The sequence below is a fragment of the Triturus cristatus genome, chromosome 5_2, assembly GCF_964204655.1.
Source record: "Triturus cristatus chromosome 5_2, aTriCri1.1, whole genome shotgun sequence".
Classification (NCBI taxonomy): domain Eukaryota; kingdom Metazoa; phylum Chordata; class Amphibia; order Caudata; family Salamandridae; genus Triturus; species Triturus cristatus.
The window spans coordinates 22,782,154-22,804,517 of NC_140588.1; the positions used below are offsets into that span (position 1 = coordinate 22,782,154).

General features: G+C 46.1%; 1 protein-coding gene across 2 annotated transcripts in view; it reads right to left on the reverse strand.

Moving 5' to 3' along the window:
• SLC9A3 (solute carrier family 9 member A3) overlaps positions 1–22,364 on the reverse strand; it is an 840,704-nt gene that overhangs the window by 419,177 nt on the left and 399,163 nt on the right. For both annotated transcript variants that reach the window (XM_085606775.1, XM_085606776.1), the window contains exon 5: positions 20,674–20,851. In XM_085606775.1, the coding sequence (XP_085462901.1) occupies positions 20,674–20,851 (178 nt within the window). The remainder of the gene's footprint in view (positions 1–20,673; positions 20,852–22,364) is intronic.

The following is a 22,364-nucleotide window of genomic DNA, read 5'->3' on the forward strand; positions in this document are numbered from 1 at the left end:
GCTTTCCCTTCTGTTTGGACTACAACTTCTCATATTATCCAGACCTCCTCCTCCGTTTAAGGTGAGTGTGGGACCACACACAATAAGGGACATATGAGTTGTAGCTATTAGCTTACACACATTAGATTGCTATTTAGTGATTTCCTGTTTACCTTCTGTTTCTCTGTTTATTCTCTGCAGTTTATTCTCCTAAGTTCCCTTCTTGAGACAGAAAACGTTGTGTCTTCTCCCTGGAGGTCCTGAGTTGTCTCTCCTCTCCCTAGGGGTACGAGTGAGCCATCCTGTTGCTCTATGAGTAGGAGTTGACTGTACCCTATGGGAGAGGTGGGATCCCATCTTCGCTCCTGAGGATAGCAGGTGGTGGAGACACCCCTAAGACCTGACAACGCCCTCCCCCGAAGTCAGCGTTCAGTGCGATCTCATCGGTTGCCCCGCCCTAGAGCCTTCCTGCTCAAGGGTCATGTGACCTTAATGACAGAGTCACTGTTGCTCTAGGGTGTGCTGCTTCATAGGGCTGCCCAAAAGACTCGAGGTGAGCTTCAATAGGGGTTGTAGTGGACAGGCCTTCTAGGTTAACTCACACTTGCCACTGCTATGGTCCACCTGCTGGTGCTCAGACACCATTCTTCTAAGGTCTTTCAGGGCCATCTAAGGTCTAGCATGGAAATGTGCTGTCTCAGGAGAGTGGTCTGGTGGACTGATCATGAAGGCTGAATCTGGTTACCCAGTTCCAAATTCGGCAGCTCTGACCATAGTGCCACATGCTCTCCCCCACTGAACACCATACTGCCCCACTGAGAGAAACTCGCACTGACTTCAACTACAACACTCTATAAACACCTGGAGGCGACTCAATTCAAATTAGGCACTAGACAACAGCAATTGGATGCCTAAAAAAAAAAGTGACAACATACTGGAAAAGGCAAACACTCAAAAGGAATTTAAGATTAAGTAAAGGCATGTGAAATGTAAGCAGGACCAAGATGGTTACCTCAACGCTTTTGCACTTATTATTCAGAAATCAATGAGTGCTTTTGCATGACAAGTTAAGGCCATGACTACAGGGTCGGAAGGGACCAGTTTCAATGTCCATTGCTTATATCCTTACAAAACGTAAGCGATATGGTTTAAAAAGACCACATTCGCGAATACAGAGCCGCGGTATGCATTTTGTTTTCCAATCCGCCCATCAAGCAGGTATTGCAGTACATCCAGGAATGGTGCACTTCCCCACCCGGGGAAAACAATGCTGTTCAGAGAAAGACAAGTAAACAAAAGTAGCTCTTCACTGGAAAACTCTGTAAAGTGGCACTAATGTGTTTTGGGTGTGAATAAAATCAATCTGGTGCCTTTTCGACCCAATCTGTCTTGCTTTAGTTATTTTTTACATTTATTTCTCTCCATCCCAAGGCTGCACTTTGGAAGTGAAAAATATCACAAAAAAGACGACCTTTCCAGCAAGTCTTTTTATTTTTTGGATTCATTTCACAGGGGAACAAATAAAGGAAAGGAAAGAGGGAGTACTGGCTACAAGGCCCAGGGAAAGGGGCCCCTTGCAGTTTGCTCCCCCTCCCCTGGGCCTTCGAAGCAGTAACGAGACATTTCGTAAAACACTGCCCTAGCACCAGCAGTTCTACATACATTTTAAATACACATTCCCATAAAAAAAAAAAATGGGTGATGCAAAAGTTAACAAAAGCCAGTTACTCTGGCTACTCCCTCCTCCCCTCACACACCTTGCCATACCTGTGTCTGTCTGGTCCTGGAAACAAAGGGGCCTTCTGTCACCTAGCAACAAAATGCAGAAAGGGAATGGCCGGTACTTAACAGAGGTGCTGCCCCGCCCCAGACAATGTGCGCCATAATTGATGTGACCTGGCTGCTGTGCCTTCCCCACTCTGTTTGTCCCTTTCCCTCACCCCTGCACCCCCAGGAATGCCAACACGCTCTGACCAGCAAGGTCGACTCAAGACGTCTCGCACGTGTATTGTGATTGTGTGGGGAGGGCCCCTGGAGGGGCAGGTGGGCAATCTGTGAAAGTGTGGCATTTCACAGTGAAGCGGGGCCCCCTGTCTTTCAGCTGAGCACGAGGCCCTGGGCAGCTGCCCACACTGGCCATGCCTAGCACCGGCCCTGCAACCAGGTGTAAAACTGGATGAAGGCAAAAGAGGATGCTGTGGGAATCACAAAAAAAATCGAAAAGAACATAAGGAGGCCTATCAATGAAAGTGACTATCAATGCATTTGTACAGACCTTAAAAATATTACATTTCTAAAAAAGCCTTTACACTTTAAAAACACCACAGTCAGGACAAGGAGGAACATAAGGAAAATCTCTTATTTTTTTATCTTCAACAGAAAAATATAATTTTTACATTATTTAGATTCAATTATGATTTTTCAACAACCTAAAGTCTGTTTTATCTGCATTTCTTGACCTTGTTTCTAAGTGTCCCAGTCTTAACTCCTATTGTGTTTTTCTCATTCTAAATTTTGTTTCCATTGCTCCAATATTTTATACATTTTTGTGCTTCCATGGTCTCACAGTATCTCTTTTCCCAACACCAGTCCTATGTGATATAGTATTTCCAACATTTTGGCTCTGTCATATGTCCCATGTTACTAGCATTATGAACTTCGTTGTTGGAGTTTTCATCACATCTAACAGGCACTTTCAAACTTCCTCTTGAAGATCTTTAATATGTTGTTTAGCTTCTGAAACATGTTGACCTCTCTTTTTATGATAAATTTGCCACACCTTCCTTTTATCCTCTAGCCACTGGGGACAACAATAAAAAAATAGAGTCCATCACAATGTAGTTTCAGAAAGTCTCCATTTTTAATACAAGGCATTACTAAAAGTCTGAGCTATTGGCGTTGCAAATAATAATGCAAGACCTATAGCTCAAACTTCCAGCAATGCGAGACCTATTTATTGAAAATGCTTGTTTCTGTTGCCATAAAGCCGTTGGTTGGCTTCCCTGCTCCCTGAAAAGTACCTGGAGGGGCACTGCATTACACACGTGGAGATTTCTACAATTTTATTGCATACATAAAGCATTATGGTGTTTATTAAGAAAATAGTTATGGGGCTCATAATTCCAGATATCGTCCAATTTGGGGACATTCTGGGATCCAAATAAATTGGAGCAGGACAGGGATTGTCCCCCTCATTGATAAAATTGACATAATGTTGAGTACCCACTAGCTTGTAGAGAGGACTCTGTTCCATATCTTGGTATCCCAGTGAACAGGGAAAGAGTTAAACCTTAGAGATAACTATGGACTGGCTACGGTTAAGCCTACTCTGCCAGTGGAAAGGTGGGTTCAGCTACCCCCTATCCATGGCTGGCAGAATCTTCCTTGCTGAGATGCTGGCACTATCTAAATTTGAATATTTTTGTGAATATACCCACACCAGAAAGCTGACTACCTCCAAGAGATTCATCCTGGAACAGTCTTATATTTCTCATCTCTTCTTGCAGAGCTTTAACGTTCTGAATACTCCACAAACACAACGCAAGTCGACCTTCCCCCAAGAGGTTGGTTAGATGAGGACAAAGTGAGCAAGATTCTGCATAGAATTTATTCATTTGTTAAACATGCACAGGGTAGAGTGACAAAAAATATATACACTGTAATTTTTCACTGACTTGTCTGCACAATATTGACCACGCATATACGAACGTGCAGGGGAAAGCGTGGATAAGAGGGCTGCATCATGCACATTTTTTGTGGATGTCTGGCGGGAGCCATTTTCTTGGGAGACAATGGTGTTGGCATGCAACAGGCTTTAGGTGCAACGCTTATGAAATGTCAGGAAGTAATTCTGTTAGGTTGACCATCAGCAGTGTCATATTCTTTACATTCCACCTTGGGGAAGACAATTTAAAAAATGTTGGCAGCAGGCAAATAGGTAACCTCAGTCCTTTGGGGAATGACTCACATACCAACCCTGGAACTGTGGTTACAGATGGTATAATGATGCGAATGTTGGATAGAGAAAAGTTGACATGTAGGACATAGGGCAGGAATAATCTGTTGGGGAAACATGGACGGCAGAAGTCATATACCTAACACATGATTGAAGAGGCCTATCCTAACCCAACAGACTTCAGGTGCTCAACATCCTGGAACAGAAAGTAATCTAAAAAAGCACAGGGATAGGGTGCAGGATTGAGTCTAGCGTGATTCTCATAACACATGCTTCTTTGGATTGAGCGAAATACAGGTGACGATTGTGAGGAGTTGGCCTGGTATGTGCTGTCCACTAGTTATAGTGGGCACCTTGTACCAGTCCAAACAACCCTTATTGATGATTAGGTTAAAGACAACCTTTATTGAAAGATATCCTAGTGGTAGCTATGGAGAGCAGCCTTCAGGCTAAGTCTTGAAGGAGTGTAAAGCAGCTTGGTTTACCAGATTCTAACCTCTTGAATGACCAAATGAAAGGTGAACCACACAAGGTATATTTAAAATATATGTATTTATTTCTAAACACTCTCTACTAATCTCTTTATGAGATTAGAGAACAAGATAAACAATATTAAAGCACTGGAACAACAGTAAATAGCACAATATACAATGTGCCCCAGCGGGGGACCAAACCATATCTTAAGAAAGTGGTATAAGAACCACAACTTGACTAGACACAGTGCCTAGAGCACGTAGAATTACTGGGACCACCCAAGGTAGTGGCACAGGTGACCCACGGGGGACGCGTGCAGTGTGAGAACAAAGACGTGGGCTCCGTACAATCCTATGGGAAAGACGCCGTTGGAATTTTAAAGATTAAGGACACTTAGGAGAGGACTTGGAGCAAACCCTTAACAAACTTAGAAGGTTCTAAGGCCAGCTGGTGCTAACTCTACACAGCGCTCTGATACCCTTCTGGGTCTTGTTCGCGTTCTATAAAACTTTTCAAATAAAATAAATCAAAAAAGTGTTATTCTCAAAGGTATTTTACTAGTAGTATCTTTACTACTGTGGAGTCCTCACACATAGGAAGATGATACAGTCCTATCTTTTTATGTGCTGATACTTCTCAGTCATAAAGCTACTACTAGTAAAAAACCTTTGTGAATAGAAAACAATGGTAAACTTTCACAAAAGTGTAAATTTACGTTTGTGAATCAGGCCCAGGTGTAGCAAGGGAAAAAAAGGAGGTACGATGGAAAAGAACAGTCAATACATAAGGTCCAGCAGGATTGGTTAACTTGGTACTCAGTGTGAGAAGTTGGCCTGGTATATGCTGTCCACTAGTTATAGTGGGCACCTTGCACCAGTCCAAACAACCCTTATTGATGATTAGGTTTAAAACAACCTTTATTGAAAGCTATCCTAGTGGTAGCTATGGAGAGCAGCCTTCAGGCTAAGTCTCGAAGGAATGTAAAGCAGCTTGGTTTACCAGATTATAACCTCTTGAATGAAAGGAGAACCACACAAGGTATATAAATAAAATATATGTATTTATTACTAAACACTCTCTGCTAACCTCTTTATGAGATTAGAGAGCAAGGCACACAATAATACAGTTCTAAAATGACAGTAAATAACACAATATACAATGGGCCCCAGGGGGAGACCAAACCATATATTAAGAAAGTGGTATAAGAACCACAACTTGACTAGACACAGTGCCTTGAGCATGTAGAATCACTGGGACTCCAAGAACCACCCAAGGTAGTGACACAGGGGACCCACGGGGGACGCGTGCAGTGTGAGAACACAGCCGCAAGCTCCGTACAATCCTAGGGGAAAGTCGTGGTTGGAATTTTAGAGATTAAGGACATTTAGGAGAGGACTCGGGGCAAACCCTTTTAGACTTAAAAGGTTCTAAGGCCAGGACCTACGTGAGCACCAGAGTACTCGTGTTACCTAACCCAGGTAAGCCGGGTGCACAGGTGTCAAATGGTGTCGGTAATCTTTGTTGTTTTCTATGGCGAGATGCTGCAAAGTGCTGCTGCCGTGAAGAGGAAAGTGTCCAGTGTGATCCAAGCCTGGATAGGGGATGATGAAGAAGCTGAAAGCAGAGGGGACAGAGTCTGGGTCTCTTCAGAGTGACAAGGAGCACGGTAGACCAATGCCCACGAATGTCGGGTGTTTCAGGTGCGAAGAGGTGAAGCTTGACTCCGCTGCTACGGGGACCAGGAGACGTCGACGACAACCAGACTCCACAGGCGAGCTGTCCCAAAAAGGATGTCGAGTGCTGGGGGGGGGGTCGGTGTCCGGATTGGAGACCAACAAGCCTTGGCAACGGTAACCCACGCGGTGAGAGTAAAAAGGTTTCGGTGTGGACCAGCAAGGTCCTGTGGACTCCTCAAGCGACGGAAAGTCAGGGCAAGTCTGGAGCAACCAGGTAAGCCCACTGAAAGTTAAAGTACCCTTCTCAGTGACCCACAAGTCGACAGACAAGGGATCGCAATGGGACCTCGAGAGGAATCACTAAATACCAGCCCACAGGACACTCGCGGAGTGTAGGCCGGTAATCTTCAGTGGAATTACTGCTCGAGGTCTGGACTACAAGTAGCCCAAAGCACAGCCTCAGGGATTGCCAAAAAGCATATGCTGCTGCAAATGTGCACGGTGTCCAGGGGTTCGGGTTGCACGGTCGACACGAGGGCTTTGGATCTCAGGTTTGCTGAAAGCACGGATCGGCCTCGGGGAAGCTTGGAAACCCACCTCCTGTGTTGCAAAATCTTCAGAGTCCAACAGGAGCTGCGTAGTTGCAAACTAGACAGATGCGTCTTTGGTGCCTGCCTTGCAGGGGAGTAACTCTTTACTCCAAGGGAGATTCTTTAGTCAATTCCAACATCTTCTGGACTTCAGCCCTGATGCAGTCTCTAACATGGTCAGGTTGCCTGTAAATCTTATTTTTAACAGGCAGACTGTCCCCAGTGTCCACTTCATGAGTGCACCAGGTAGTCTGACTTGGAGTCAGTGAAAACATATGTTTAAACATATGTTTAAACTGATTGAGAACGTTTCTGCAACCAGTTTGTTGCTGGACAGTGAGTCTGTCTGCCAATTCTACACCATCTACTGAACCATCATCAGGGTTCTGTGAGAGCAGGTCAGGAAGTGGATCACTCTCTTCCTCCTGTCCCTCATCAGTAGCCATGAGCAAGCCCATGTCAGCCCTGTCAATATATGGTTTGAGCCTGTTGACATGGAGCACCCTATGGGGGCTCCTGGGAGTTTCAAGGTCCACCAGGTAGGTAACCTCTCCCTTCTGCTCAATTATGGTATGGGGGCCACTCCACTTGTCTTGGAGGGCTGCCGGGGCCAGAGGCTCCAACACCCATACTTTCTGCCCTGGCTGGTAAACAGTCAGCACAGCCTTTTGGTCATGCCAGGCCTTTTGCAATTCCTGGTTAGCCTCAAGGTTTTTATTTGCCTTCTTCATGTATTCAGCCATCCTTGAGGGGAGACCAAGTACATAGTCCACAATATCCTGTTTAGGGGGTTTGAGAGGTAACTCTCATCCCTCCTTCACTAGACACAATAGACCCCTAAATGGATGTCCCAACAGAAGCTCAAATGGGCTGTAACCAACCCCCTTCTGTGGAACCTCTCTGTAGGCAAAGAGAAGGAAGGGCAAAAGTATGACCCGTCTGCGCCTAAGCTTTTCTGGGAGACCTTTAATCATGCCCTTGAGGATTTTGTTGAACCTTTCAACTAACCCATTGCATTGTGGGTGATAAGGGGTGGTGAATTTGTAATTCACCCCACACTCCTTCCACATAGCAGTCAAGTACCAGACATGAAGTTTGTTTCTCTGTCTGATACTACCTACTAAGGGAAACCCACTCTGGAAAAGATTCCCAGGATGGCTCTTGCCACCACAGGTGCTGTGGTGGTTCTAAGGGGAATAGCTTCTGGATACCTAGTGGCATGGTCCACCAACACCAGTATAAATCTGTGCCCAGAAGCTGTTTGAGGATCCATTGGACCAACTATATCAATCCCAACCCTATCAAAGGGAACCCCCACCACATGTAGTGATATCAGGGGGGCCTTTGTTGTACCACCTGCCTTACCACTGGCTTGAGAGGTGACACAGGAGCGACAAAACTCCTTGGTGTCTTCAGACATGAGAGGGCAATGAAAGTGAGGGACAAGTCTGTCACAACAGTAAATAGCACAATATACAATGTGCCCCAGCGGGGGACCAAACCATATCTTAAGAAAGTGGTATAAGAACCACAACTTGACTAGACACAGTGCCTAGAGCACGTAGAATTACTGGGACCACCCAAGGTAGTGGCACAGGTGACCCACGGGGGACGCGTGCAGTGTGAGAACAAAGACGTGGGCTCCGTACAATCCTATGGGAAAGACGCCGTTGGAATTTTAAAGATTAAGGACACTTAGGAGAGGACTTGGAGCAAACCCTTAACAAACTTAGAAGGTTCTGAGGCCAGCTGGTGCTAACTCTACACAGCGCTCTGATACCCTTCTGGGTCTTGTTCGCGTTCTATAAAACTTTTCAAATAAAATAAATCAAAAAAGTGTTATTCTCAAAGGTATTTTACTAGTAGTATCTTTACTACTGTGGAGTCCTCACACATAGGAAGATGATACAGTCCTATCTTTTTATGTGCTGATACTTCTCAGTCATAAAGCTACTACTAGTAAAAAACCTTTGTGAATAGAAAACAATGGTAAACTTTCACAAAAGTGTAAATTTACGTTTGTGAATCAGGCCCAGGTGTAGCAAGGGAAAAAAAGGAGGTACGATGGAAAAGAACAGTCAATACATAAGGTCCAGCAGGATTGGTTAACTTGGTACTCAGTGTGAGAAGTTGGCCTGGTATATGCTGTCCACTAGTTATAGTGGGCACCTTGCACCAGTCCAAACAACCCTTATTGATGATTAGGTTTAAAACAACCTTTATTGAAAGCTATCCTAGTGGTAGCTATGGAGAGCAGCCTTCAGGCTAAGTCTCGAAGGAATGTAAAGCAGCTTGGTTTACCAGATTATAACCTCTTGAATGAAAGGAGAACCACACAAGGTATATAAATAAAATATATGTATTTATTACTAAACACTCTCTGCTAACCTCTTTATGAGATTAGAGAGCAAGGCACACAATAATACAGTTCTAAAATGACAGTAAATAACACAATATACAATGGGCCCCAGGGGGAGACCAAACCATATATTAAGAAAGTGGTATAAGAACCACAACTTGACTAGACACAGTGCCTTGAGCATGTAGAATCACTGGGACTCCAAGAACCACCCAAGGTAGTGACACAGGGGACCCACGGGGGACGCGTGCAGTGTGAGAACACAGCCGCAAGCTCCGTACAATCCTAGGGGAAAGTCGTGGTTGGAATTTTAGAGATTAAGGACATTTAGGAGAGGACTCGGGGCAAACCCTTTTAGACTTAAAAGGTTCTAAGGCCAGGACCTACGTGAGCACCAGAGTACTCGTGTTACCTAACCCAGGTAAGCCGGGTGCACAGGTGTCAAATGGTGTCGGTAATCTTTGTTGTTTTCTATGGCGAGATGCTGCAAAGTGCTGCTGCCGTGAAGAGGAAAGTGTCCAGTGTGATCCAAGCCTGGATAGGGGATGATGAAGAAGCTGAAAGCAGAGGGGACAGAGTCTGGGTCTCTTCAGAGTGACAAGGAGCACGGTAGACCAATGCCCACGAATGTCGGGTGTTTCAGGTGCGAAGAGGTGAAGCTTGACTCCGCTGCTACGGGGACCAGGAGACGTCGACGACAACCAGACTCCACAGGCGAGCTGTCCCAAAAAGGATGTCGAGTGCTGGGGGGGGGGGTCGGTGTCCAGATTGGAGACCAACAAGCCTTGGCAACGGTAACCCACGCGGTGAGAGTAAAAAGGTTTCGGTGTGGACCAGCAAGGTCCTGTGGACTCCTCAAGCGACGGAAAGTCAGGGCAAGTCTGGAGCAACCAGGTAAGCCCACTGAAAGTTAAAGTACCCTTCTCAGGGACCCACAAGTCGACAGACAAGGGATCGCAATGGGACCTCGAGAGGAATCACTAAATACCAGCCCACAGGACACTCGCGGAGTGTAGGCCGGTAATCTTCAGTGGAATTACTGCTCGAGGTCTGGACTACAAGTAGCCCAAAGCACAGCCTCAGGGATTGCCAAAAAGCATATACTGCTGCAAATGTGCACGGTGTCCAGGGGTTCGGGTTGCACGGTCGACACGAGGGCTTTGGATCTCAGGTTTGCTGAAAGCACGGATCGGCCTCGGGGAAGCTTGGAAACCCACCTCCTGTGTTGCAAAATCTTCAGAGTCCAACAGGAGCTGCGTAGTTGCAAACTAGACAGATGCGTCTTTGGTGCCTGCCTTGCAGGGGAGTAACTCTTTACTCCAAGGGAGATTCTTTAGTCATCCAACGTCGTGTAGATAGTTGAAGTTCTGGGATTCTGTAGCAGAGTTTCGTCCAGGTAAATCTAAAGTGCTGTAGCCAGGGGTTCCTACTTTATACCCAAGGAAGAGGTGGGACAAACTCTGGGGACCCACCTATGGGAGGGTCAGGACAGAGGGGTGGCTACACCCATGTCCTTTGTCCAGTTTCACACCAGAGCTGGGGCTGATAGCCCCTGCAACCAGTTTGAGCTGGACTATGCACAGGAACACCAAATGTGCCCCCAGTGCAGACATCAAAGCACTCTTGGAGTGCACCCACCCAACCCAATACACTAAAGTCCGTCTGGGACGTGGTCACACCTACCTGTGACAGGAAACCTATTGCCAAGCCGTCCCCTGCCAGAGTTTCACCCTGCAGCAGGAGGGCAGAATCGTGTCTGTGGCTGGCAGCATCCATTTAGTGATGCCAGGGCTTGCAAAGCTGGTACCGGGTGTACCGGTGCTGTCATATTTCTCCCTCTAGTAGGGTGGAATCATACCTCCCACACCAGTTACTGGTGTGGAGGTATGATTCCAAGGTGTTTGTCACCAAACACGACATGTTTCCATGCAGCCGTTTTACAGTTTGCAATGACCGCGAGGTTATAATGCACTTAAGAGTATATGGCATGGCTGCATCCCAAACAACCCCGTAATAGAGGTTCCAAAAGATGTAGAGGGTCTCTGCTCATGCACGTGCACCCTCTCACATAAAAGCCAGCATCCTGCCTTCAGGATTGATAAGGACTGCCATAGGGGTGACCGTAGGTTTATATGTGCAGTGATATGAATAGATATATGGAACCTATATCTAAGTAAGGGGTGCATACACCACCGTACAGAGGCTGCTGTAGCAGACCTGTTGTGTCATTTTGAATGGTCTCCCAGGGGTGGCATAATACATGCTGCAGCCCCTGAGAGGCCTTTGGCGTACCTATGCCCTGGGTATATAGTATACCATATACTAGTGACTTATAAGGGTACACCAGAATCCAATCTGAAGTGTACCTAAAGTACATGCAATCAATTTAGAGAGAAAGCAGCTAGGCCGGGGTCCTGATTAGCAGAATCCCAGCCAAACTAAGTCGAAAAAGAGTGGAGCATCAGCAAAAAGTGGGAGTAACTATAAGAAGCAGATCCTACTCTCCTACACAACCCCTCCAAAACGTAAGGACATTAAACTAACCTTGACCAGTTGAGTCTTCATGTTCTACGTGGAAATATCTGGAGAGTCCATCTGCACTGGCATGGTTACTCCCAGGTCTATGTTCCAGTGTATAGTCCATCCCCTGTAGGTAAATGGACCACCTCAAAAGTTTGGGGTTTTCACCCTTCATCTGTTTTAGCCATAAGAGGGGCTTATGGTCTGTCTGAACAATGAAGTGAGTGCCAAACAAGTATGGCCTCAGCTTCTTCAGAGCCCAAACCACAGCAACAGCCTCCCTCTCAATAGCAGACCAACGTTTCTCTCTGGAGGTCAGCCTTCTACTAATAAAAGCTACTGGCTGATCCTGACTTTCATCATTCAATTGTGATAACACAGCCCCTACCCCCAACTCAGATGCATCTGTTTGGACAATGAATTATTTGGAGTCGTTAGGACTTTGCAGAATGGGAGCAGTGCACATGGCCTGCTTCAGGTCATCAAAGCCTTTTGACAGCTGACTGTCCACTGAACTTTTTTTGGCATTTTCTTAGAAGTTAAGTCATTCAAAGGGGTCACTATTGATCCATAACCTTTGACAAATCTTCTATAGTACCCAGTCAGTCCTAAGAAAGCTCTGACCTGAGTCTGGGTGGTGGAGCAACCCAGTACATGATGGTCTGAATTTTGCTCTGCAATGGTTGAACCTGGCCTCCACCCACAAGGTGGCCCAGGTACAAAACCTGACTCTGCCCTATCTGGCACTTGGTGGCCATAATAGTTAGGCCTGCTCTTTGCAGGGCCTCCAAAACATTTCTTAGGTGGACCAGGTGATCCTCCCAGGTGGAGCTAAAGACAGCAATATCATCTAGATATGCTGCATCATAGGCTTCCAGGCCTGTGACGACTTTGTGCACCAACCTTTGAAAAGTGGCAGTTGCATTCTTCAAACCAAAGGGCATCACCACACATTGATAGTGCACACTAGTGGTAGAAAATGCTGTCTTTGGCTTTGCATCCTCAGCTAGTCTGATCTGCCAGTAGCCAGCTGTCAGGTCAAATGTGCTCAGAAACTTGGCTGAGGCCAAAGTATCTATAAGCTCATCTGCCCTAGGGATTGGATGGGAATCAGTCCTAGTGACCTCATTGAGGCCTCTGTAGTCTACACAAAACCTCATCTCTCTCTTACCATCTTTGGTGTGAGGTTTAGGCACTAAGACTACTGGACTAGCCCAAGGGCTATCTGAGGGTTCAATAACTCCCAATTCCAACATCTTCTGGACTTCAGCCCTGATGCAGTCTCTAACATGGTCAGGTTGCCTGTAAATCTTATTTTTAACAGGCAGACTGTCCCCAGTGTCCACTTCATGAGTGCACCAGGTAGTCTGACTTGGAGTCAGTGAAAACATATGTTTAAACTGATTGAGAACGTTTCTGCAACCAGTTTGTTGCTGGACAGTGAGTCTGTCTGCCAATTCTACACCATCTACTGAACCATCATCAGGGTTCTGTGAGAGCAGGTCAGGAAGTGGATCACTCTCTTCCTCCTGTCCCTCATCAGTAGCCATGAGCAAGCCCATGTCAGCCCTGTCAATATATGGTTTGAGCCTGTTGACATGGAGCACCCTATGGGGGCTCCTGGGAGTTTCAAGGTCCACCAGGTAGGTAACCTCTCCCTTCTGCTCAATTATGGTATGGGGGCCACTCCACTTGTCTTGGAGGGCTGCCGGGGCCAGAGGCTCCAACACCCATACTTTCTGCCCTGGCTGGTAAACAGTCAGCACAGCCTTTTGGTCATGCCAGGCCTTTTGTAATTCCTGGTTAGCCTCAAGGTTTTTATTTGCCTTCTTCATGTATTCAGCCATCCTTGAGGGGAGACCAAGTACATAGTCCACAATATCCTGTTTAGGGGGTTTGAGAGGTAACTCTCATCCCTCCTTCACTAGACACAATAGACCCCTAAATGGATGTCCCAACAGAAGCTCAAATGGGCTGTAACCAACCCCCTTCTGTGGAACCTCTCTGTAGGCAAAGAGAAGGAAGGGCAAAAGTATGACCCGTCTGCGCCTAAGCTTTTCTGGGAGACCTTTAATCATGCCCTTGAGGATTTTGTTGAACCTTTCAACTAACCCATTGCATTGTGGGTGATAAGGGGTGGTGAATTTGTAATTCACCCCACACTCCTTCCACATAGCAGTCAAGTACCAGACATGAAGTTTGTTTCTCTGTCTGATACTACCTACTAAGGGAAACCCACTCTGGAAAAGATTCCCAGGATGGCTCTTGCCACCACAGGTGCTGTGGTGGTTCTAAGGGGAATAGCTTCTGGATACCTAGTGGCATGGTCCACCAACACCAGTATAAATCTGTGCCCAGAAGCTGTTTGAGGATCCATTGGACCAACTATATCAATCCCAACCCTATCAAAGGGAACCCCCACCACATGTAGTGATATCAGGGGGGCCTTTGTTGTACCACCTGCCTTACCACTGGCTTGAGAGGTGACACAGGAGCGACAAAACTCCTTGGTGTCTTCAGACATGAGAGGGCAATGAAAGTGAGGGACAAGTCTGTCACAAGTCTTGTTTTGGCCTAGGTGACCTGCTAAAGGGATGTCATGTGTTAGGGTCAATAGGAAGCCCCTAAACTTCAGAGGTATAACCAACCTCCTGATGGCACCACGCTTGGGGTCTCTACACTCTGAGTAAAGGAGTTCATCATCCCAATAGATCCTATGGGATACACTAGCACTCCCAGCAGCCTCATCAGCAGCTTGCTTTCTGAGGGGTTCAAGAGAAGGGCAGCTCAGCTGCTCCTGGCTCAGATCTGAACTAGAAGGCCCCCCTGTCCCCAAGAACTCAACCTGATCAGGTTCAAGCTCATCTGGGACAGTTAATTCTTCAGGACTGAGATCATCTCCCTCAAGAGACTGATCTGCTTTCTGAGTCAGGGGGGAAGACACTGCCTTACCCCTACTGCTCCTTTTCTTGCAAGGCACCTGGTCCATTTTTCCAGGATCAAGGGCCTGTTCAGTGTAAGACATTTATGCCTGTGACCTGGTCATAGCAAACACATCTGCAGGGATTCCCAACATTTCTGCATGAGTCCTGAGCTCCACTTCAGCCCAAGCTGAAGTTTCTAAATCATTGTCAAGCAAGCATTCAACAGGGAGCTCTGCACTTACTACAACTTTCTTAGGGTCAGTTACCCCTCCCCAGGTGAAATTAACAACTGCCAAGGAATGGTCTGTCCTGACATTGCTAGCATTGGTCACTTGGTACATCTCACCAAGTATGATTTGCTCAGGAGCCACAAGATTTTTTGCCACCATTGTGACACTTGCTCCTGTGTCCCTGAATGCCAAGGCCTCTTTTCCATTTATCAAAGCCTGCTGTCTGTATTTGCCCAGATTACTGGGACTGACAAATAAGGGGGCCATATACATGCCTCCATCACCGACCAGTACAGCCTGAGTAGAAACTCTGACTAGGCCAGAGTCCATCTCAGATCCCAGGAATAATACTACTACACCCTTATTCTGAGTAAGGCTGGGCGGACAACTCCGTTCCGCCCACGGAATGTGCGGAGATTTGCCCTTCCGCGACAATAGGCGGAGAAACGGGGCAAATCTCCGCACACTCGGGGCATAATGGAAGTTGTCCGCCCACCTCCCGCCCGCCTCCTGCCCGCCTTAAATACATTAGAATAACAATTGTTAAGAGTAACCTTACCTTATCGGCGGCGTCCCCGGGCTCTGATCCTTCTCCAGCGCGTCTTCTTCTGGGAACTGCGCATGAGCGGGAGCCCGTGCATGCGCATTCTTCGGCAGGAATGCGCATGCGCGGGCACCCAACTATGCGGAGTGTGCGGAGATTGGGTTAATCTCTGTGCCTCTCCGCGTAGGTCCCTTACGCACATTACGCCCACCTGTGATTTTGAGTACCACCACTTGGAGCTGAACTAGGGGGAACAGTTGCCTTAGGGGCAATGGTGGCTGGAGTTGAGTCCTTGGACTTGGTACAATCACTTGTCCAATGAGTTTTCTGTTTACAGATTTTACACCATGGTTTCTTCTTGCCTTTTCCTTGGTTAGATTGGGACTCCCCACCAGATGCAGATTTTTGGGGCCCTTGAGAAGACTTCTGGTCTTTACCCTTTTCCCCACCCTTATCAGAGTTTTTAGAATCCTGCTTCTTGTAGTCACCGCCTTGGTTGTGAACCTTCTGCCTCACCCTGGTTCTGACCCATTTGTCTGCCTTCTGGCTCAATTCTTGGGTAGCGGTGAGATCAGAGTCCACCAGGTACTGATGCAACAACTGATTTTTACAATTATTAAGGATCTGCTCCCTCATAATTAAATTGTACAATCCTTTACAATCACACACTTTACTGCTAAGTAACCAGCCTTCCAGAGCCTTAGTAGCATAATCTACAAAGTCAACCAAGTCTTGAGTCTGTACCTTTAGGGTGTCCCTGAACTTAATGCTATATTGTTCAGTGTTTAAGCCAAACCCATCAATCAGAGCACTCTTCAAGACTTTGTAATTAGCATCACCCTCTTCTCTAACAGTGAGGAACTAGTCTCTATCTTTGTCTGCAAAGGAGAGCTACAAGATTGCTGTCCACTGCTCCTGGAATCCTCTGTTATTTACAGGCCCTCTCCAGTGCAGTTATCCATTTGTGGATGTCATCTCCACTCTGGTAGGGAGGGACAATTGTGTTCAGGTTCCTATGGTCATGTGTATGTTCTCTACCTCTAGGGACACTGTTGCTGCCACCATGGGGCTCTGACCCCAACTTTTGAAAAGCTTTCTGAAGCTCCAGGGATTCCCTGTCTAAAGCCAATTGCTCTCTCTTGATTCTGAGCTTAGCTCTCTCAAAGTGAAGCAGTTGGCACTTCCTCTCATAAGCGGTCTCCCTTTTATGAGAGGCAGTAGTCCTATGAGAAACAGAGGTCCCTACAGAAGTACCAGAATGAGTAGACTCCTGAGAAGGCGATCTGGACCTTCTTGGTACACTGTTAACCCTTCCAGGTAGGGTAAAGAGAGGACCACTTAGGCCTTCTCCCTCACCTTCAGGAAGAATTGGATTGTCCAGGTTAGAATCTTCTTGATCCTCCTGGTCAGCATCAGAGTCTAGGTCCTGGATGTTTTCACTTCCTGGCCTTTCCTCTTCTGTTGCCCCCCCACAACCTGCCTGCCTCATCAGACCCTGGGGTCTTTCTGAGGTCATCTAAAAGCAGAGCCTCTATGAGGCGTTGAGTTCTAGGGTTTTACCCTGTCTTCAATTTTCTTGATGCACACATATTTCTCAATTCCTGAAATGAGAGGTGGTCATACTTATTCAGCAAGTAGCCACTGACTTCTGCTCTTGAAGACATACTAGTGTTGTGAGGTGTTGCACCTACCTAACCTAGTGGTAACTACTAAACTCTCTTGAGTTGGAGAAAGGGTGTGCTAGACCCGTGACTTACCCAACTCTAAGTTCAGTAGAACCTACTTTATTCTAGTCTTGATTATATGTACCTATGTACCTATAGTGGTTTTCAGTTAGTCACTCAATGAGATTATCTGGTAAAGCAATAGAAAGCTTGAATTCCACCCGCTGCACACCAATGTGAGAGGTTTGCCTGGTATATGCTGTCCACTAGTTATAGTGGGCACCTTGTACCAGTCCAAACAGCTCTTATTGATGATTAGGTTAAAGACAACCTTTATTGAAAGCTATCCTAGTGGTAGCTATGGAGAGCAGCCTTCAGGCTAAGTCTTGAATGAGTGTAAAGCAGCTTGGTTTGCCAGATTATAACCTCTTGAATGACCAAATGAAAGGAGAACCACACAAGGTATATATAAAATATATGTATTTATTTCTAAACACTCTCTACTAATCTCTTTATGAGATTAGAGAACACGACACACAATATTAAAGCACTAGAACGACAGTAAATAACACAATATACAATGGGCCCCAGGGGAGACCAAACCATATATTAAGAAAGTGGTATAAGAACCACAACTTGACCAGACACAATGCCTAGAGCATGTAGAATTGCTGGGACCCCAAGGAACCACCCAAGGTAGTGACACGGGGGACGAGCGCAGTGTGAGAACATAGACGTAAGCTCTGTACAATCCTATGGGAATGTCGCGGTTGGAATTTGAAAGATTAAGGACACTTAGGAGAGGACTTGGAGCAAACCCTTTCAAACTTAGAAGGGTCTAAGGCCAGCACCCATGTGAGCACCGGAGTACTCATGTTACCTAACCCAGGGAAGCCGGGTGCATAGGTGTCAAATGGTGTCGGGAATCTTTGTCGTTTTCTATGGCGAGATGCTGCTAAGTGCTGCTGCCGTGAAGAGGAAAAGTGTCCGGTATGATCCCCGGATCAGAGATGTGAAGAACCTGAAAGCAGAGGGTACAGAGTCTGGGTCACTTCAGGTTGACCAGGGGCACAGTAGACCAATGCCCACCAATGTCGGGTGTTTCAGGTGCGAAGAGGTGAAGCTTGACTCCGCTGCCACGGGGACCAGGAGATGTCCACAACAACCAGAGTCCACATGTGGCCTGTCCCATGAAGGATGTTGAGTGCTGGGGGGGTCGGTGTCCGGATTGGAGACCAACAAGCCTTGGCAACTGCAACTCACGCTGTGAGAGTAAAAAGGCTTTGGTGTGGACCAGCAAGGTCCTGTGGACTCCCCAAGCAATGGAGAGTCAGGGTGTGTCTGGAGCAACCAGGTAAGCCCACTGAAAGTTAAAGTACCCTTGTCAGGGACCCATAAGTCAACGGACAAGGGATCGCGAAGGGACATGGAGAGGAATCACTAAATACCTGCCCACGTGACACTCGTGGAGTGTAGGCCAGTAATCTTCAGTGGAATCACTGCTCGGGGTTTGGACTACAAGTAGCCTAAAGCACAGACTCAGGGATTGCCAAAAATCATATGCTGCTGCAAATGTGCACTGTGTCTAGGGGTTCGAGTTGCACGGTCCCCACGAGGGCTTTGGATCTCAGGTTTGCTGAGAGCACAGATCGGCTTTGGGGAAGCTTGGAAACCCACCTCCTGTGTTGCAAAATCTTCGGAGTCCTTCAGGAGCTGCGTAGTTGCAAACTAGACAGATGCGTCTTTGGTGCCTGCCTTGCAGGGGAGTAACTCCTTTACTCCATGGGAGATTCTTCGGTCATCCCCCGTTGTGTAGATAGTTGAAGTTCTGGGATTCTGTAGCAGAGTTTCGTCCAGGTAAATCTAAAGTTCTGTAGCCAGGGGTTCCTACTTTATACCCAAGGAAGGGGTGGGACAAACTCTGGGGACCCACCTATGGGAGGGTCAGGACAGACGGGTGGCTTCACCCATGTCTTTTGTCCAGTTTCATGCCAGAGCAGGGGCTGGTAGCCCCTGAAACCAGTTTGAGCTGGACTATGCACAGGGACATCAAATGTGCCCCCGGTGCAGACATCAAAGCACACTTGGCGTGCACTCACCAAGCCCCAATACACTAAAGCCTGTCTGGGAGATGGTTGCTCCTCCCTGTGACAGGAAACCTATTGTCCAGCCATTCCCTGCCAGAGCTTCGTCCAGCAGCAGGAATTCAGACTGGTGTCTGTGTCTAGCAGCATCCATTTTGTGATGCCAGGGCTTTCAAAGCTGGTACCGGGTGTACCGGTGCTGTCATATTTCTCCCTCTAGTAGGGTGGAATCATACCTCCCACACCAGGTACTGGTGTGGAGGTATGATTCCAAGGTGTTTGACACCAAACACAACATGTTTCCATGCAGCCGTTTTAAAGTTAGCATTTACCACAAGGTTATAATGCACTTAAGAGGATTTGGTATGGCTATATCCCAAACAACCCCAGAATAGAGGTTCCAAAGGCTGTAGAGGGTCTCTGCTCATGCAGGTGCACCCTCTCACACAAAACCCAGCGTCCTGCCTTCAGGATTGATTACGCATGCCATAGGGGTGACTGATAGGTTTATATGTGCAGTGATATGGATAGATATAGGGAACCTATATCTAAGTAAGGGGTGCATACACCACCTTACACAGGCTACTGCAGCAGACCTGTTGTGTCATTTTGAATGGTCTCCCAGGGGTGGCATAATACATGCTGCAGCCCCTGAGAGGCCTCTGGGGTACCTATGCCCTGGGTATATAGTATACCATACATTAGGGACTTATAAGGGTACCCCAGAATCCAATCTGAAGTGTACCTAAAGTACATGCAATCAATTTAGAGAAAAAGCAGCTAGGCTGGGGTCCTGATTAGCAGGATCCCAGCCAGACTAAGTCGAAAAGCAGTGGAGCATAAGCAAAAAGTGGGGGTAACTATAAGAAGCAGATCCTACTCTCCTACAATGATACTGAGAACTTTGGTATGAGAAGGGACAAAATGGGGGTGAAGACTGAGGATTTTCGGAACGGGACATGGATTGAGTCAGCAGGCTGTTCTTGATAGAGAATAGGCGCATTATTTGGTTGTGTGATGGTATTTCAAGGTTGTAATGCCCGCCTTTAGTGTTGTAATAAAAACTGGATAAAAATGAATGAAAATTACAATTATTTATGCTAATGTGACACACAATGGAGGAATAAGCATTGCCATTATCACAAGGTTTGGTGTTTTAAACTGTTTGGCATAAGTGTCTTCATACTACGGTGGCTATATGAGTTTTAAGAATTGATGTAATGAAATGAGCAGCATAATTTCGTTTACTGTACCCACAGTCTCCAATAACCTCTGGATGCCACAGGCGCAGAGAAAAGGCCTCACAAGATTACCATAGAAGATACTACAGTGGAGATGGACTGACCTCCGTAAGTGAGATTCACAGACGGTGAAACATCTAATCCTATCATTTAGAAAACTATAGTGCAATCGTCCAATGTGAAGCAAAGTATTAAAAAAATATTTCCGCTCACTTTACTGAATTAACCACTATGTTCGATTTCTGTGGCAATATATTTGGCAGGAACAGTATTGACAATATATGAAAACTAAAACAATATAATTATTACCTACTTGGACTTGGATTATGATCAACTACCCTTCATATAGAACATTTCCAACTTCATTAAGTAACTTGTTCATTCAAAGAAACACAGTTTTTCCAGATCTTTGTAAGGTAATGTGCAAACTTACGCAAGTATTGCAGATAGGGAAAGCATCTCTGATGTGAGATAGGAGAGGTATGCGATAACAAACACAAATCCTGGTTCAATGATCCTGACGTGTTTGGTAAAGCGCGTCACCAGTGCCATCAGAAAGGCGAAGACAATACCAATCGCCGTTCCTCCCAGGCTCACAACAAAGAACGAAACTAGAAAAATGTAAAAGAAATATTAATGTGTAGCTTACATGCATGATTACAAACAATTCAACAAATGAGGCTTTAAGCAATAATTAGTGGTTGTAGATGACTTCTAGTGGCAGAACTAAAGCCTCACCAAAGTCTAATGAAGCCTACATTATGAAATGAGGAAACAGGAGTTCTGGGTTGACTCTTAGTTTAGGCCTAGACCATACCATGCGAAGCGCACCAATCAACAAATTATGGGGCATATTTATCATTGGCATCCCTTTTGCAACAAGCAAGGGAGTGCAAGGGTGACGCAAAACCTAGAATTATATTTACCAAGCCAAGCAAGGCCACCTTGCCTAGCCCTGAGTGGCTTGGTAAATGAGGAATAATCCAAGTCAGCCCAAGTCCCCAGAGAGGCATTCCATGGGTGGAGCGTGGGTGCTCCCACACATCCTCTTATAGATTTTGGCACATTCCCAGATTTACCATTAATGGTAGACCTTGAAATGCATCAATATGTTACTCCTCAGACACAGTAACAAGGAGAAATATGCTTATTTCTCCTTGTTTTTTCTCTATGTGTGCTGCACTCTGCATAAATGTGCTGCTTCAGTGAGTCTTAATAAGAGCTAAACCTATGTAATGTTACTCCTGAATAGGAATGAAAGTTTGTGATCCAAATGCTTCAATAGCCTACCCAGGGCCAAATCATGACCAGCTGCACTGGTACAGCGAAGAGATGAGTGCCATTTTTAATGCGTTTTTATTACCCGGAGTGCATAGATTTAACTTGATATTTTTCGGAGTTAGAGCATAAGTTTCAGACACAGACCTTGGAAACAGTGCTTAGGGGTTGTCTCTCTGAGTTAGCGCAACTGTTCAGGATGCAAACCCTGGAATTGTAAGTGCTTGTGGCATTTTTCTGTACCCAAGAAATGATGGTATTTCACTATCCTAATGTTTAAACACTTGAGCAGAGTACAGACATCTGTGCCGCTCAAAATAAAGCATCATTAGTGGGTTAAAGTACTCCAATAATAATGTTCTCTACTTCAAATAGGAGTCCACTCACAGTTGTGTTTTAATTAATTGACACCATACTCATATTCATGGCTGAAGTTATCCATCAATTTGTGACTACAAATAAAACATACAAGATCTCAGTTTTCTTCAGATACATTTTAATTATTTCATTTGATTTTATTCTTAATACTGCTATTGTCACTGCTTGTATAGTAATTTTCTCTAAGATAAATTGAGCTTGGCAAGTGGGATCAATAACACATTTGGGCCAGATGTATGACCTGTCCAAATTGCGATTCACAATTTGCGCTCAATTGCAAGTCGCACATTGCGAGTCACAATTTGGAATGTACAACAGTGTGTTTAACACTGTTTGCCATTCCCAATGGGGTCGCAAATTGCGAGGCTCATGAATATTAATGAGCCTCTCGCAACTTGCGAGCCCATGGGGAATGACAGGCCCTCCCAGGGATGGTGGCCTCCTGGGCTCAGCAGACCACCATGTCTG